General features: G+C 36.0%; 1 protein-coding gene across 2 annotated transcripts; it reads right to left on the bottom strand.

The window, feature by feature from the left end:
* Positions 1-11,531: 11,531 nt before the first annotated feature.
* LOC18599450 (transmembrane protein, putative (DUF1218)) lies at positions 11,532-18,380 on the bottom strand. Of its 2 annotated transcripts, XM_088806293.1 has the most exons (4): positions 18,244-18,380; positions 15,995-16,137; positions 14,364-14,566; positions 11,532-12,133 (listed from the first exon to the last, which is right to left on the bottom strand). In XM_088806293.1, exons 2-4 carry the CDS (start codon positions 16,088-16,090, stop codon positions 11,797-11,799), a joined length of 636 nt encoding a protein of 211 aa, XP_088662419.1. In that variant the 5' UTR covers positions 16,091-16,137; positions 18,244-18,380; the 3' UTR covers positions 11,532-11,796. The 2 variants fall into 2 exon arrangements, with proteins under 2 accessions (XP_088662419.1, XP_007029490.1); XM_007029428.3 differs by lacking the exon at positions 18,244-18,380 and having other exon boundaries at positions 15,995-16,224.
* Positions 18,381-18,795: the final 415 nt, after the last annotated feature.

Below are 18,795 nucleotides of genomic sequence, written 5' to 3' on the forward strand. Positions count from 1 at the left end.
TAAGTACAAGTGGCTACACAAATCTTATGAAGGAACAACAAGCATGGAATGGCTACCAATATTAAGAGACAAAGTCCCTATACTGTTACCCCATTTGTCACATTTTATTACCACTTATATCAAATAATTAATGATTTGATTTAATTCCTTTATATTTCATTTGATTTAACTGTTTATGTTCTTACTACAAGTCTTGTGGTGACACATTGAGTGCATGCAGACTTGGCATCTCATGCAGACTAACCTGATATTTTAATTTGGGGGTTTTCGGCTCTCATATGCTTATCCATACTCAATATTAAAACCCACTGTAAGTGGTGGTAGCTGCATTACATTACAAAGACTCTCGAAGAGATAGGGGAGTACAATGCATTGAAAGCTACGTGTTTCGGGATACTCCTGGATGTTTGATAGACCAAGCTTGTTGATTGACCTCAATGAGCATCCTGAAAACGTACGCTTCACTGCATGAACTCTTTCGTCTCTTGGAGAGGCAAAATGTCAAGATCCTCATATTGTATGCGTTGGATTTACAAAACATGGCACAGATGCACCAATGAGTTAAGCCATAATGTGCAACAAGGTATACAAAAGAAATAAATAAAGAATAAATGTGAGACACGCCATGCAAAACAAGTAAAATGTTGTGACACGCCATGCATATCAAGTAAAATATTATGACACTCCATGCATAACAAGCAAAATTTTATGACACGCCATGCATAAGAAGTTAAACGTTGTGACACGTCATGCATAACAATTAAATTATTGTGACACGCCATGCATAACAAGTTAAACGTTGTGACACGCCATGCATAACAATTAAATTGTTCTAACTCGCCATGCATAACAAGTAAATTATGCTGACACGCCATGCATAACAAGTTAAACGTTGTGACACGCCATGCATAACAATTAAATTGTTCTAACCCGCCATGCATAACAAGTAAATTATGCTGACACGCCATGCATAACAAGTTAAACGTTGTGACACGCCATGCATAACAATTAAATTGTTCTGACCCGCCATGCATGACAAGTTCTGGTGTGTAATTTTATACGTACTATTTTATAATGGCAGGATAGGATTTTGGCCTGGAAACAATTGAAAAAATAAGAGAGGATGGATACAGAACAATTTCATGCAGGAAGCAATTAGATGGATGGAAAAATCTATATATTCAATGTTAATCAATGTAATGTTAGGCTGGTGTAGCCAGCGTGCTTGGAAGAGAAAGACGACGAACCTGAAAATTAATTAATGCCAAACTAGGTTGAGTGCAGAGACCACCGGAGTGAGCGGGGGATAATTACAAGTTGCCAATTCTGATCAATGGGAATTATATATGTCGCCGTCAGAATCGGATTCGCCTAAAATGATCCTGGTGCCTCTGTTTATGGTTTTTACAATATATAATACGTGTTTTAAATGAAAAAAAGCCTTAGCATATTCCCATTTAGTCATTTAGGGTTTAGGAATTAATTCAGTTGAAGTCAAAACAATTTTTTTTTTAAACTTCAGTGGAATTCGAAACGGTTACCATGGCGTGTCACAGTCTTGTCACATATTCTAACTGTGGCGTGTCATAAATTCTTAACCCTGCTATTTCACAATCGTGACTCACTAAGTGCAAGCAGATTTATGGTGTGACACGGCAGACTTGATGCAGTATAGTGGGGTCACACGCGACGGCCCAATTCTTATGACACGCCGAGTGGAAGCAGATTAATGGCGTCACACACTGAGTATATGGAGATTTATGGCGTGACACGGCACAGCCCAATTGTTCTGACACGTTGAGTGGAAGTAGATTTATGGGCTGACACGCTAAGTGGAAGCAAATTTATCGGCTGACACGCTAAGTGTTAGTGGATTTACGGTGTCACACACTGACCTCTTGCAAATTTATGGGGTGACATGCTGAGTGCAAGCAAATGTATGTGGGGACACGTTGAGTGGTATCATATTTATGGCGTCACACGTTGACTTCTTGCGACTGTGTATGAAATTAAATATATTGTATATAGAAAAGGAAAAAAATTCTTGGTATCAAATTAATTGTGTATAGGCGAAAAATTTAATTGTGTATAAAATAATTATACAAAGTATATTGTGTATACAGAAAGAATTAATTTTGTTTACAATGAACTGTATAAAATAAATTATGTATACAAAAAATGTGTATAAAATTAATTGTATAAAAAAATTCGGTATACCAAAAAAATTGTACAGACAAAGGCCGATATGTTCAGGGTTCGCTCTCATAACTGTTGGAAAAAATTTCTAGAGCATATTGTCGACGCATTTTTGTAATCATATTCTACTTAATTTCGATCTTTTCTGATTACAAAATATGCTCCATGTACCCTATCATGAACATACCGCAGCTGACACTATCATTCTGTCGATACACTTTAGCTTTTGGCAAATGAATATCCAATGCCATCGGCATCAAATCTCGTCTCTTCCGACATATGTTGTTGAAATAACCGGCTTGGTGGCAGATGAATGGCATCATTGTTGTCAAGGGTGTCACCTGACCCGCACGAACTCCGTTATCCTTAGCATCCGAAGTTCTTGCTGAGTCCACCACCTTGATCGTCCACCTCACCAAGTCGATCTTCGCAACCACCCAATGCCCACCAACGTTGCAAGGCGCGAGGATGAAATCCACATCTTCTCATTTTTTGACGTATGTAGGCCTTTCACCCTCCACATACCCCCGCAACTCATATGGAATTTGCATTATGGCCCGAGCATCTTCTGTTCGAAATTCGGTGTGTAGCATACGGATGGTGTCCTGTGAAACATGTAAACATTAGCTTATACTTCATGCAATAAAAAACTTAGTATTTATAGAATTGAACAATTTTCAAATAAACTTACGAAGAATATCATGTCAACCACGCATGCACGGGTAGTGTATAGCTTCGACTTCGGCCCTGTCATTTGCTTGCAGAGTAGGCTGAGGCATGCATCGATATGTTCACTTCTCATTTCCCCATTAGGATCCTCTAAGGTTATGAAAAAGTCAGCCCCTTAATCCCCTAAGATGCCGACATTACGCCTGCATATGTAACATAATGAATTTCATAAGTCTTGGTGGATTATTGTTTCATTAAAAAACAATATTTGCAATTTTATTTACGAGCTTACCTCGCGGACTCCTTTTTCTTGAAAGCTTCATAGTCTTTTACGATTTTATCTCTCACATCTCGACGGGTCACTAAGAGGTTGACGAATGGGCTTGCCATGTATTTGCTCGCCATTTTCAACCGTGCCCGCTTAGTTGGGTTTAAAATTTCTGCTGCACCATGATGGACAACAGATGACTCTGGTGATTACGATCGTATCTCAACTGCATCAGGAGTGCTCCCACGATAAAGAAAGATAGCTCCTACTATTGTGTTGAATGCATCGGTCGGAGGAAGATGCTTTCCTTCAGCCACGACTGAGTCAGGCTCCCCATCCCCTCCAGCAGATGCATCGATAATGGACTCGGGGTAGAGGAACATGCTCTCTTTCAGCATCATCTGATTGAAGGGTGACATCCACTGCCACAGCTTCATCAACGATATCATCAACATGAGTTACGTGCTCTCCGTCGGCACCAAGAACGTCATCGTCAATGTCAACACCAGGTTCATGATGTTGTCCATCATCAGCATCATCGTGCTCCAGACCAGCACTGTGAGATAGATCGCCCTACAAAATTGGAAAAACCATTAGTTAGCTCATAAAATACCACAAACCATAAATAGTAAAATATTATGACACGCCATGCATATCAAGTAAAATGTTGTCACACGCCATGCAAAATAAGAAAAATGTTGTGGCACGCCATGCATAACAAGATAAACTTTGTGACACGCCATGCATAACAAGTAAAATGTTGTGACACGCCATGCATAACAAGTTAAACGTTGTGACATGCCATCCATAACAAGCAAATTGTTGTCACACGCCAAGGATAACAAGCAAAATGTTGTGACATGCCATGCATATCAAATCAAACGTTGTGACACACCATGAATAACAAGTAAAATGTTGTGACACGCTAAGGCTAACACGGCAATAACTAACTATAATACAAATGTCCTAACCCGCTAATGACCAAAAACCAATTAAACCACTACCACTTAACCCCAAAAACCATCAAACCAACAAGAAAACATAGTTTAAACAGTTGCTAAACGTAAACCATCAAAATACAAGCAAAGATAGAATAACGTACTTGTGATTTAAGGCCGTCAAGAATCCAACCAACGATACGGTCCTCAAACGTCTGCATTGCTACACTCAATGACTGAATTGAAGCCTTCAGCTCTAACATCTTTTTTTCATGCTTGCGCATGATCCGTCGGACCTGGCTGGTAATGACTGCTCCGTCATTAACTATTCTCGACTAAGTCAACTACAATAACATATATAACTGTGTTATTCAATAATCATATATGAAATTGTTGAACATTAACCATTACAACTTTAATATCCTAACCAGCGACTCGTTAGCATTCTGCGGTGGAGCCAAACCGATCGGTGCTTGAGGACTTGTCGTCACTTTCCCAAACTGTAATTACATATATAACTGTGTTATTCAATAATCATATATGGAATTGTTGAACATTAACCGTTACAACTTTAATATCCTTACCGTCGGCTCGTTAGCTGTCTGTGATTGAGTCAAACCGATCGGTGCTTGAGGACCTATCGTCGCTTTCGTAAACTGCAATTACAGAAATTACTGTGTTACTCGATAAACATATGTGGGAATGTAGAACACAAACTGTTTGAACCGATCTTACAGACGGGTCATTTCCACTCTGCGTTTGAGGAAGACCGGTGGGTGGTTCTAGAGCTGCCGGCACATGGTACAACTGCAAACACAAAAATGTTATTCGATAATCACATATGGAATTGGAGAACACAAAACCGTTACAATTGTCCTTACTGTTGTTCACTGCCTTGACCATGGTCGTCCCCTTCGTCCATCAACTCATCAACTAAAGCAGCAGCAATGCACATCCTCTTCATGCCACCAGAGGTTCTTTTCTCCTTCAAGCTTCTCCTTTCTTGCCTCGCACCTAAGCCCCAATCTGACCAATCTTCCATGTGCCCTATTGGCACGTACTCATGGTCCTCCGATAATGAGACATCAAGGTTCACAAAATACTCCCAGAAGGCCTCATCCGTGGTGGGTTCTAACGTCTCTAGTACCCACAACTGCAAATAAACAACTAAAATGTTGTCATTATCGAATAGGGAAAATTATTATACAAATATAACGCAAAAATTAGCAGTTGTTCACTCATATAGTCGGATGACTTTAACTTCTGAATTGCCTTGTAGAAGTCTTTTGGCTTCTGATTGCAATCCCATCTGCACATTCGTGGGTAGACGTTATCCTTCGAACCAGAAAGGGCAACTATTTTTTGAAAAGTCGAAATTACCTCCATTGCCCAGAACTGCATGTCAAATGTAACCATTATCAGACCGTAAATCATAAACGAGTGCACCCATAAATTTTTTTTTCAAAAGAAAACTGAAAAATGTTACTTGATAGTACCTGTATCACCCATGCGAATCCGTAAATGTTGTAGCGTAACCAAGTTTCCTTTGTCACGCTTGAGTCAAGCACTTCGAACCCCTTCAAAAGGTAGTCCAAGGTCAGCTTCCAAATATAGTGCCCCCATGGGAAGACATTCCAAGCATCGATGTCCTCCACCAATGACAGCAATCAAGGCGTCACCCTTCTACGGTAGTCTTGACCAAATAAAATGTTATTCGCGATCAAGACGAGTGCCATCTTGGTCGCATCTCTTGGTTGCTGGAAGTTGCCCCCGGTGAACGTATCAAGCAAAGCCTGCAACTTAACGTTCTCCTGCCCATTCCAATATCTGGTATGAATTATGTGAGACCCTGTCAAGCTCGATTAAAAGACAGTATTGTACCGAGCGGTACAATTAAGTTAAATCGAGCCTTGAACTAGTTCAAATAGAAATTCTAAGAGGAATTTGAAAATCCTAAAATCCACAAAATGGCTTAGAATAGTGATTCGAAGTTCAAGGTCCAGTTTGGAGTCCATCAGGAAAATTGACCGATTAGGGACAAAACGGTCATTTCACCATTTGATGATTAAATGGAGATTTCTAGCCAATATTTGATCACATTTGACCAAGAATAATTATATGAAATATAATTATGATTATTAGAGTATAAAATGATGTTTAGCAGTGAAAAATTATGATTCTCGGTATTTTTGGAGCATAAAGGTAAAATGGTAATTTTACCACTAGAAGGCTAAACGAGAATTTTTATAAAATTATTTTTGCCCCATTTGGTTAATATTGATCAATATTAGTGTTATTTGAGGTTGAAAAGTAGAAATAATGTGATTCCGGTACATTTCGAAGTATAGGGGTAAAATCGTAATTTTTTCACCCCGGGGGCAAATCAGTAAATTTTTCACCCCAACACTTGTCAAGACCAAGGGATTTTAAATGTGGTAGGATTGGATAAATACCAGAATATTTGTGGTGGAAAATTAAGAAGAAAAAGTCAAAAAGTTAAAATTGGGCCAATAAGCATGTGACATGTGGCATGCTTGATTATTTTATTATTTTCTATAGAAATCAGCCCATTAAATCCCCAATTCTCTCACCATATTCGGCCTAGGCAACCAGCAACAAGAAAAAAGGAAGAACAAAGGGAAAAACAAGAAAACCTAGGTGGAAATTCAAAGAAAAAGTGAAGAAATCAAGGAAACAAGCTAGGTAAGTTAAAATTTCTTTAATTCTCCTTGATACCTAGCTTACCCATGCTTTTGTTCTTGATTTCCATGGTTGAGTATTGAGTTATCATGATGAATTCAATTCTGAAAAATGGGTATGGAAGAGGAATTGTTGTTGGAATAATTTGATTTTAGACTATGTTAGTGTTTAGGGATAGTTAAGCATGGTTATGAACAAAAACACAAAAGAAATATTCAATTTCTCTAGGGTTCCTTGTTGGTCGAACCATGAGGGCTGAATATCAATGGGGGATTGTTTTTATTTCAAGGAAAATGGCTTGAAAAATGATGAATTAAGGTGAAACGGCTATGTAGAAAAAAATTTCGATGCTAGTGCACCAAATGACCGAATTTTTCTATAAGGAACTGTGAGGGTTCTAATGCTGAATTTGGCTTTATTTAAATGGTATGTGGTAAATTAAGGTATTAGAGGAGAAATGAATTAATTTAGAGGTGATTTGGACACAATCACCAATTAATCGGGTGATCGATCGAATTTAATCGATACCGCGATTAAGCGGTAATCGAACGTATTTTTGCATTTACATATCAAGCATTAGTAATTTAAATTAGTTTATATCAATTTAGGGACAATATAGTAAATTCCTCGACTTTGTTATTGTCAAGGTAGTGAGACGTCCAGAAAAGGCAAAAGAATTGCGCCTGAGGACTATTAGTCCGAGTGCACCCAGAATTCATATTTTTGACACTTGTGAGTGGACTGCCTATCAAAATTATTTTAGGAATATGACTGTTTTGAACAAAGTGTTTGAATGATTTTATGTAATTCTTCATGAAAATGAATGCCTTGGGAACAAGCTTTTGAAAAAAAAAAAAGGTTTATGTTATGAAATGTGGTTATTATGGATTTCTATGTGGCTGCATTATGTTGATATACATATATGCTTGAATATAATGTTGTGTAATTATGTTGACTCGGCTATGTGCAAGTAGGGAGTGCGCATAAGCCGAGGATGACTCGGTTATGTGTGAGTAGGGAGTGCGCATAACCCGGTGATGACCCGATTACGTTCGAGTAGGGAGTGCGCATAACCCGGTGATGACCCAGCCATGTGCGAGTAGGGAGTGCGCATGAGCTGGCGATGATGATGATGGGTTGGTGAGATGATGATGCTGGGTATATACGTATATATATATATATATATATACATACATATGTAAATATGTGTATTATAGCAAATTGATGGACAATGATTTATGGTTGTAATGTACGTGAAATTTGACACATTGTACTTTGAGAATTTTCATGAATTTTATGTTGATTTTATTAGTTTAGCAGGATGGCTTTTTGTTGAATGAGGAAAAATTTTTCTCTTGTTGCTCTGTTTTCGCTGCAGCGAGCTGCAGCGAGAAATTCTCGAGTTTGGAGGGGTTTTAAATAGGAATGAACTAAATTGCATTGTTTTGAAATAAGTGCATCATGATTTTAAATTCTCCCTAATTGTTGCTTGTTCCCTTCCTTGTTCACTCACTGGGTTTATACTCACCATTTTCAAATCCATGTTTTCAGATCACGAGGTAGCGGTAATTAAGACGAGGTGTCCTTGTAGACCTGTGTCCATCTTTTGGTAGGTGTCTCGACATTCGGTAGCTGTATATTCATCCGAGTCCCTCCGCTGGAAGTCGAGTATTATTTTGTTATGTATAGATGAACTTAATGTAAATTTTAAATGAGTAATGCCAGTACGAGTTGGCAATGTATATCACTATTTTGATTCAAAGTTATGAAATATGACTTAGTGATAATAGATGGAATTATAAGTAAGATAAATAATAGGCTTGCTTGGGTTTAGTGGATTACGTCCATTGGATCCATGCACCGGTCATGGCCCGAAATTTGAGTCGTGACAAATTCCCTCCGCAGCAACCTCGTATGGTCGTCTGAACACATCGGGCATTGGACTAAACTTCAGCCCGGTGATGAGGCAGAACTCTTGCTTTGATAGCCGCGCCTTGCTCTTGCCAATGGCAAACCATAGCTCATGGTCCATTGACTGGCTCTCAATGATCCGGTGAATCATGATGCTGTGCAAGAGACCGACGTAAAAGTACCCCTGTGGATAGACGTCCAGGAGCATTCTAAAGCAGGTACGCTTAACTGGATCGTACTCCCCCTTCTGTTGGAGAGTCTTTGTGATGTAATGCAGCTGCGACCACTTACAGTGGGTGTTAATTGCAACGTTGAACGCCCACTTCTCCCTTGGCACAATCAGCAAACTGTCAAGTTCCTCATACTGTCTGCGATGGATCTACAAAACATGGCACACATGCACCAGTGAGTTAAGCCGTCATGTGCAACAAGGTACACTAAAGACATAAATAAGGAATAAATGTTGTGACACGTCATGCATTGCAATCAAAATGTTGTGACACGCCATGCATAACAAGTAAAATGTTGTCACACACCATGCATAACAAGTAAAATGCTGTGACACGTCATGCATATCAAGTAAAATGTTGTCACACGCTATGCATATCAAGTAAAATACTGTCACACGCCAATAACCAACTATAATAATAATGGCGTCACACGGTAAATACCCAAAACCCCTAAAACCACTACGACTTAACCCCAACAACCATTAAACCAACAAGAAAATATAGTCTAAACATTTGCAAAATAAAACAAAAAAAACCCGAACATATCAAACAAACCCAGGAAAAAACCAAAAAATTAATGAACACAAGAATGTTTTAATTTGAGACTCACTGACCTCTTCATTCATGGCCGAAATTTTTGCTGGTGCTGTGGTGTCGTTCCGCTTGCAAAGAGCCTTCTCGAACACTCCGATACCGGCGAGAATGAAAAATGAATCACACAGACGTTATGAATTCTGAATAATAACTGTTTAAAATGAAAAATGGCTTGCTAATATTCTTATTTATTCTGAAAAAGGGGAATTAATTCAGTGGAAGTCCAAACGATTACCACGTTAACTGCTCGTTTTTTTTTCCTCTCTCTATTTCAAACCATGACGTGTCAGCTGCTCAAGCACTGTCGTGTCACACACTTTAACCATGACCATGGCGTATCAACTTTTCAAGCAATACCGTGTCACACACTCTAAACATGACCATGGCGTGTCACCAACTATGAACTCTGGCGTGTCACAGCTTATGACCATGGCGTGTCACCAACTCTGAACTCTGGCGTGTCACAGATTTCCTCCATGACATCTCACGAACTCTGAACGCTGGCGTGTCACAAATTCCCTCCATGGCGTGTCCCAACTCTTAACGCTGACGTGTCACCAACTCTTAACTCTGGCGTGTCACAGATTCCATCCATAGCGTCTCACCAACTCTGAACGTCGGCGTATCATAGATTCCCTCCATGCCATGTCACTAACTCTTAACTCTAGCGTGTCACAGATTCTCTCCATGGCGTCTCACCAACTCTGAACGCTACCGTGTCACATATTCGCACCATGGCGTGTCACCAACTCTTAACTCTAGAGTCTCACAAGTTCCCTCTATTGCGTCTCACCAACTCTGAACGGTGTCGTGTCACACATTCCCAACATGACGTTTCACAAACTCTAAAAACAGTCATCTAACATATGGCCTGCTATAGCAAGACCATTTCTTGCTTTGGATTCACATCTTTCTCCTTTCAATTCACCACCGTATTAAAGATTTCTAGTTTCACATCATTAGTCAAGCTTTCCATTCATGACGACCGATTCCTCGTTCGATTTAATATCTCTCTTCTCCTATTATCTGAATGCCATGTCCCAAATCTTTGAAAACCCATCTCATGCAACATTTTTTTGTTTTGCACAACATTCGAAAAAAAAATGGGTATTTTGCACAACCAATCTTTGCATTTTTTTTTTCTCCCATTTTTCGCCTGTTTGAGACTGCATGCTGACGAAGATGGCTCATTAAGGGCATTTTTATCCCAAAATCTTTTCTGATGGCTAAAAACAGTTAAAATTATCTCGAGAGTTATTTACAAAAACACGTTATTTATAAGGACTAAAAAAAAAAATCCCCTATTTGTTATTATGAGGATTAATTTTTTGTTGTTTATCTGTTATTATATTAAATCGCTTATTAATTCTTCACATTTGAGGACAAAATATTTGATCATGAGAAAATCAAAGAAAGAAAAAACCAGCTTGATAAAATTTCATCAACAATGTAGAATATGCTTGAGGTTAATTACTTCTTTGACTGGTTAACCTTGAAGTCGAGTTTTGCCAGTGTATCACTTCAAGCTGCCACTTTTAAACAAGTTTGATGAGATTGGAGATCTGAACGTGCATCCTATTCAAGTTTGTACAATAACCTCACTAGGTTTCTTTCATTTAGTCGCTGGGTTTTAGATGTCAGAACCCAATCCGTTTTGGCATACTGTATTCGGAGACTCCAATAAGAAATTTACTTATTTACAGAATACTCCAATAAGAAATTTACTTATTAACAGCAATGGAGCAATTTTCCTATGGGACAGTAATGTTGTTTAATTTTCAGATCTTTTATCTTAAGGTTTTAAAATTAAACCTTGGAAGAGGGATGGGTTATAAAATATAAGAAGGCTCATTTTGGTTATAGGCTAAGGTTGAAAAGCTTGGGCTGTATGAAGAACATTTTCCAGAACAAGCTTTTAATAGCCCTTAATCCAAACGCAATGCTAAAGCCTCTGCCTGGCAAAACACTTTATCCTCCTTGTCTTTCTGGTAACTCCTATAGCCAGCATAAATCACACAAGGCATCTAAGACAGCTGAAACGGGAAATCTTAAGAGAAAATTGATTACAAGCAATTCATGCGGCCAAAAACCTATCTCATATAAAATATACAAGAAAAATATAAAGAAAGAAAAGAACTTTCAGAATTCTATGTAGCTTGATACTGGACCCATATAAATACTATCTAGCTCCCTTTTGATGCCCCCATAATACAACAACGAAACTGATTTCAAGACTAGCAGGAGCCAAAATGCCAATGACACCTGGAGAAAAATACGTCTAGCGTTTTGATCAAGTAAATTGCCGCCTGATATAAGTATCTTCATGAACAAAAACAGGATCTTGAGAGCTCTGGGGTGGGAACTGAGGTTGTCCCATGGCTATGCCACCTTGATTAGGAACAGGTGCATTGCCCCAAGGACCAGTACTGTCCTTTGCCATGTTTACGGTTAGATAATAGAAGATTCCAAGAGTGACACTTGCAAGAGCTAAGACAGCACCCCCAGCAAAGACTCCAGGTTTCACAACATAGCAATAGTAGTTGCCAAAGTACACACTCTCTTCACCATGTTGATCATTGAGTGCGGAACCAGTTAGTAAGAGAAGGAAAGCTATAACAAAAGTGAACCTGCATGAATAAGGAATCAATACATACACCATTGACCAATATAAATATGTAAATATTAAGAAATCTAGAAAAGAAATTTTATGCCAAGAAACAAGTTTTTTACTCCTGGATGAACAAGCATTTGAATTAATTTTTAAAAGAGAAAGTTGGCACACTGCAAGCAACAACCAATCTATAAACAAAATAGAAGCAAAGCCTACATCACTATTGAGCGTAAAACAAGGAATAACACAAGAAAAAACAGAAATGCAATTGTACAAAGTATTCTCTACTCTTTCACCACTAACCCTACATTGGACTACTAACATGGTATCATAAAGTTAAACGATTTGCTCTCTTTTATGTTCACATGAACATTCAGGCATTTCTTTTCAATCATAAGCTATAGATCATAGCTTCAGAGGCCAATTTAAGCAACAACAGGTAAAAACTCTTTCCCCTCAAGTTAGGCACTAACCATTCTCTAACTAAAATAACCTAAAGCTTTTATAACAGTCTTGATATACCATATCCATCCTCACACCATATCCCTGTAGATAGTCCATAATGAACTATCAATCAAAAGAAAATTAAGAAAGTCATAATTTTGGATCTCGAGAAGATTATACCAATTCAGTCCTTGAAGTTTATTTCTCAATGGATTCTCAGTTTGCTATAACAAGAAAAAGACTCCTGAACATAAGTCACAATATCACACTTCAATAAACTACTTCAAGAAGTGCAATCTATATACCTACATACCCCTCCAATTCAAAGTTCTTTCTCCAGGCAGATTGACAGCTCAAAAGCCGCTCATTCTCAACATATGAACCTTCACCCAAGCAACTGCTAGCAGTATGAAACATGCTGGGCTGAAAAGCAACCAAAATACCCCTACAACTTCAGTTTTTTAGTCCTATGCTTCTCAAACTAAATCCTCCTCTTTCACTGCTGCATTCAACAACCAACTGAAGCATACACTGGTAGCTCGTTAAGCATCCATCGTAAAACCAATAGGCAATAGATGCCAAAACCCAATTTGAATCCAAGGACACAACAAAACTAAAACCAAACTCGTCTGAATATACCACTTAACAAGACTCCTAACATGTAGACCAAATTCCGACTGAAAGTAATGGGCCTAACATGCAGACTACAAAGATAGAGCAAGAAAGAACATGCAAGGAAACATATAACTCAGGCGTTGATATCATGTTAAGCACCTATAACCAATTGGCAATGGATGGAGAAGCCCAACCAGAGTTTAAGGTCACAATAAACTCCTAACCCATCTACTGTGAAAGCACCATTTGACATGGTGTCTTGATAGATATGCATCTATAGCTATATATGGAATTTTGGTTCAATTTTCTGCGGATAAGTGTTGAGGTAAAGCAAAAATGCCACAGCCCATCACGCATATGAAAATGCCCAGCATTTCATCTATTAATTTCTTCCCAATACCTTATCAAGTAGATTATTAGACCTAGTAAACGTTGTCTACATTATAAGTGGCCAGGACAAATGTGTCTGAATTTCAAACTAACAAAGTCAGCTAATATATGCCCAAAAGTATGACGTGTATATATGGGTACATCTTGAAATCATAGGAAATATGAACGCATTTGTAAAAGCAATGAAATCCATTCAAATCCAAAAGTGATTTTTTCATATAAATCAATATTAACTGCTATCCAACTCTATCTTTATGTACGTGCACATGTGCATGCATTTAGCAATTTGAATATATATATATACCACATATGGTAACCTAGGATAGCATAGAAATACAAAAGTTTAAAACTCATGCCATTCAAATTTTTGGTTCATGTGCTATTGTGATTTTAATAATGATTATTACAAATATGCCTGATTCCAGGCCAGCAACAGGCAAGTGGAGGAAGCTTCTTTTGATTTAGAAAAGTAGACCTGTCTATCATCAAATCCTGATTTATTCTTTTCTCTCAGAGGAAAAAACCAAAAACATCAAACTGAGCCACTTTGGTTTAACTGACATCATATGGGTGATTGAGTCATGGTGTGTCCTCTTATCTAAAATAATAATAAAAAAATCAAACTGAACAAAAAAGGCCATTGCAGTCTAGTGCAGTGATAAAGGGTAAATATCCTAGGAAGGAAGGGCAAGATCCTGGGTCCATATTCTAGTCCCTACCAGAAAAAAAAAAGGAAAAAAAATATGAAACAAAAAATCAGGAATAAAGTTTTGCTACAAGTTGTGTTCGAGAATTACCAAGAAACAACATAGAAGACAAGAGCTTTTGTCCAGTTAGAGTTCCAAGTTTGACGGGTTCTTTTGCAACAAATACACCCTGTTGCACTATTTATAATTATTTGAGCTATCAGAAGCGCCACTGCTGCAGTTAAGCCAAGGCCAAGTGCAGGACTCCGGGGGTATTGACATTGTGTAGGGGAAATAAACTTAACTTGCGAAGCCTATAAGAGAGAAAAAAGAACAGTTGGAAGTCTCAAGAATTTCAAAAAACCATATTCAAGTAAGCTTACCCAATGCACAGAACAGTATTGACAACATATCAAAATAAGTATTAGCATGCCATTCACATTTTCAGTTTCAATGCTCCAATTGGAAACTGATTTAAGACAATTTATCATAGCAGGCATTTTGGATTAAATAGATAAATCAACTATATATTCACTATTTATACTTCTCTGAAAAAATTAAATCCTGCATTTAAAAATCCAAATTCTTCAATCTGTACTTATCTTTAGTAGCATAATGGCATCAACACCTTGCATGTCAGGCTTTTAACAGTTTAACTCAGCTCTTAAAAATAGCATGAAAGCGTGAGAGTAAGAAGCAGTGCAAAAATTTTGGTGCAACAGGCATTTATGTGAATAAATTGTGATCCCAATGAAAATGGCGGAACGCAGCAAGTCAGTGCCAATGGAGTCAAATAAATTGATTCTCAGGTGCAACAAAAAGGACCAAAGTCAACTAATCAAATGAACACTTGTTGCAAAATCAACTTAAAAGCAAGCACAAAACCAAACTTACACCAGTATTATATGAAAGTGATTTGAACCGATACTCATTCTATTAGCCGGAATTACTAAAATTGATGAAAAAAGAAAGAGAAATCTGGCAGAACATTGTTGGAAAATCTCCCATTAATTGATGAGTCCGATGACTTCACATTCTAGACATCAAATCACACTAGTAGCCCAACCAATGAGGCACCAAATATTCCATATGCCACTCTGGTCTAAAATAATTTGTCTCTCCCACAATACTTTTTAATAATAACTAACGCTTAAATACATTGCATTTCTACTTTATAGTGGTTAAGACTGAGTTTTTTTTTTTTTTTTGGTTCTTTTCTTATACCTTCATCCCTCCAGAAGAATTCTAGTGGAAAAACAGTAGCAAAAATACACTTAGAGCCCAACAAAATGTTGTATAAGTTGGAATCAATTAAATTGAAGCCCCTGCTTCCTTTGGGGTTTTAAAGCAGTAAAATCATTATTTTTTTCAGTTTCCACAAAAAATACATAGAACAAAACAAGAATAACAAAGTTAAGGAACTTGGCATAAGAACTTACAACTAAATTCTATCCAAAAGAATTAAGCTTTTCTACTTCAAAAAGACGATTAAACCAACTAAACCTATCTTTCTTGAGCTTAAATTTCCATTTTTCGACCCTACTACATACACTTAATAAATAAAACCAACAACAGCAATAGGAAAAGAAATTCAAGGTAACAGTTTTTTAATCACCCAAAACACAGGGTAGGTGTGAAGCAAAGCAAGAAACTAATAGGGAAAAAAAAAAGCAAAAAAGACAAGAATTTAAAAGAAACCCAGAACAGAAGATCTAATTAAAAGCCCATAATATTATTTTTACCTGAATCCTAGTAGCTTCAGCAGCAAAGCCAGTTACGGCCGATAATATCCCCAAAAAACCCACAACATTGCATAAAACTATAGCCTTCCTCTCCATCTCTTCCTCTCTTACTCTTCTTTTTCTCTTTGCTTTCGAAACTGAGACTGATAGAGAAGTTACTTAGGCTTATGGAAGCCTTTTGTTTCAAGGGGAAAACGTAAAGTTGGTATCAGTGTTGATGTTCTCTTGTCTGTGTCTTGGGGAGGTCTTTTATATGTTTATAAATATATTTTGATCAAAATAACTATCAAGTCTGTATCACACATTTTATTCAATTTAATTCATATACTCAAAATTAAAATAAATTAATCTTTAATTTTAAAAATTATTCCAATTTAACCTCTTCCTAATAACATTCATTGTAATCATTAAAGATGATGATATCAGCATTAACATAGCATGAACATGGCACACAATGCTAATGTGATAAGTAAAAAGGACTCAAATTGTTGATATGGTAATTTAGGTGCATATTGCTGTCATGGCACTATTATGTCAACATGTAATGAGTGAAGTGACACTACCACATTATTATTTTTAACGATTAAATTGAATGTCGTTAGAAAAAAAAATAAATTAAAATAATTTTTAAAATTAAAAAATAAAATTTTCTTGATTTTGAATATATGAATTAAATTAAACAAAATGCATGAATATGGAGATATAACGAGAATTTTGACCATTACATTTTTCTTAGTGAAGGAATATGTTTTCTCTTTCTACTATTTTCTATTTTTTTAATAAAAACTCTTTAGTAATTTCTTAACTTATTAAATCAAGGAAAATTATAAAAATATGAAAAAAGAAACAATTATATTAAATAATAAAATAAATAATTTTTTTCTTTAAAATTTATATTATTTACGCATTGTCATATTTATTTTCCTGTTTTCTTTTTCTTTTTGGATTTTCAATTATTTAATACAATCCAAAATCTTAAAGACAACTCACTAATAATTCAAAGTTGAAAATTTTAATTTGAAAATCTCAAGTTCAAATTTTGATTAAAAAGTAAAAATTTATAAGATAATTACACAATGAACTTTTAAAAGTAAAAAAAAAAAAGGAAATATTTATAGGATAACCACCTAAGAAATGTTACATTATAATTAACTTTATGTTATGTTGACCCTGAAATTGTGATTAGTGGCAGCTCTACTATTATTATTATTTTTTTCTAAACCCCTAGTATTGTATTATGCACAGTCAAAGTAACATTATTAATAATAGTATTACCAGTACATTACGTTAATTTTTAAACTTTATTTAAATATTCCTAAATAAAAGAATCACTTTTCTTTATTCAATATTGTCAACACGGTGAACTCGTCTTGTTTATTTTAAACTTTCAACAAATTAAATTATGATTTAATAATGAAAGAGAGAAAAAAACTCTAAGACTAGGTATTTTCCTTAAAAAATAAAGATACTGAAAATTTAAATCTCAAAGTAACATTAGTTATCTTATACACGTAAGGTGATTATTGAAAATGTAAATATTAAGAAGATAACATTATAATTTTTGATATTTTGTAACGTTTAATTAACCGTGAAAATGAAAAAAAAATTAATGCAAACATTTAATTATTAAATAGGAATGTGGTTATGATAATCAATCATTAAATTTAAGATTTTTTTTTCATCTTTCTCTCTTTCTCTTGTCTCAATCATTGGATTAGGAATGGACTAATCAATTGATAATTCATTTTCAGTATAATTAGATTAAGCAATTTAAGCATTGTTTCATTGATAGAGACATTATTAAAAAGACATAAACCCTTGTTACTAGGTCAATCATGCAAATTTTATGTAAGGTCAATTTATTAAAGCTGTAATAATGACAATAATAAATAAATAAATAAGTAACACCAATATATGTACATGTTAAAATAAAATCACTTTATTTTTCTCCATGAATTAGAGCTAAGTGTTTTAAAATATTTTTCCATAATTAAATTTAAAAGAAATTAACATTTCAGCCTTGGCAATCTACTCATGCAACATGGTTTTAATTCTCTCTGGTAGTTCAACGAACATATATTTTGTTAAATTAACAGAGTTTATTAATAACAGCACTTGGGTAGATCTTGTTAATTTTCTCTTTATTAAATATAAATTATTTATATATTTTAAAAATATTTACTTAAACATACTAATTTTTGCATTAAATAAAAGCAAAAGCGAGTAGTCAACTGTCATTTCTCACCAACCTTTTCAACAAGTAGAATTTCAGCCGTGGAGGCTTCGACCGCCTGCCAATATTCTGACAATGACGCTAAAACCTTGTGATGAAGAGGAATATCTCTATCTTGTTTAGCAACATTTGAAACCTTGTTGATATCAAAACTAAAAAACATAGCCAACATACTCCAGCTTGTATGCAGAGCAAGCTTCATCCAGAGGGAATCATTTTCATGAAAAGATACTCAGGTATTACCATGTTTTTCGCCTGCGAAAGAGAGTCAACCTTAAACTGAAACAATAGAGTTGCTTCAAGTCAACACATATGCAGCTAATCTATAGCAGTAGCAATTTAGGTACATACATATATGTATGCAACTGTATACAGCTAAGGTCAACACTCAACCCTGCATTTGATAACTCTGTTGGTTATGAAAGAAAAGGAGGGATGTTGAACAACGTCTGTGAACATGTTCTCCTTTTGATGATATGATAGAGCTGACTTCTAAAAATGAGCCCAAATTGATGGACAACAACTATATTCAATTGGTTTCTTCACCAACAGGAACATTAACTAGAAG

Source organism: Theobroma cacao, chromosome 5 (assembly GCF_053813885.1).
Source record: "Theobroma cacao isolate CCN51 chromosome 5, ASM5381388v1, whole genome shotgun sequence".
In the NCBI taxonomy this organism is placed as follows: Eukaryota; Viridiplantae; Streptophyta; class Magnoliopsida; order Malvales; family Malvaceae; genus Theobroma; species Theobroma cacao.

Coding starts and splice junctions, on each gene's coding strand:
- LOC18599450 (XM_088806293.1), bottom strand. CDS start 16,090: ATGGAGAGGAAGGCTATAGTTTTATGCAATGTTGTGGGTTTTTTGGGG. Junction 14,567..15,994: donor CTGAAGCTACTAGGATTCAG/GTAAAAATAATA, acceptor TCTCTCTTATAG/GCTTCGCAAGTTAAGTTTAT. Junction 12,134..14,363: donor GTCTTCTATGTTGTTTCTTG/GTAATTCTCGAA, acceptor TTATTCATGCAG/GTTCACTTTTGTTATAGCTT.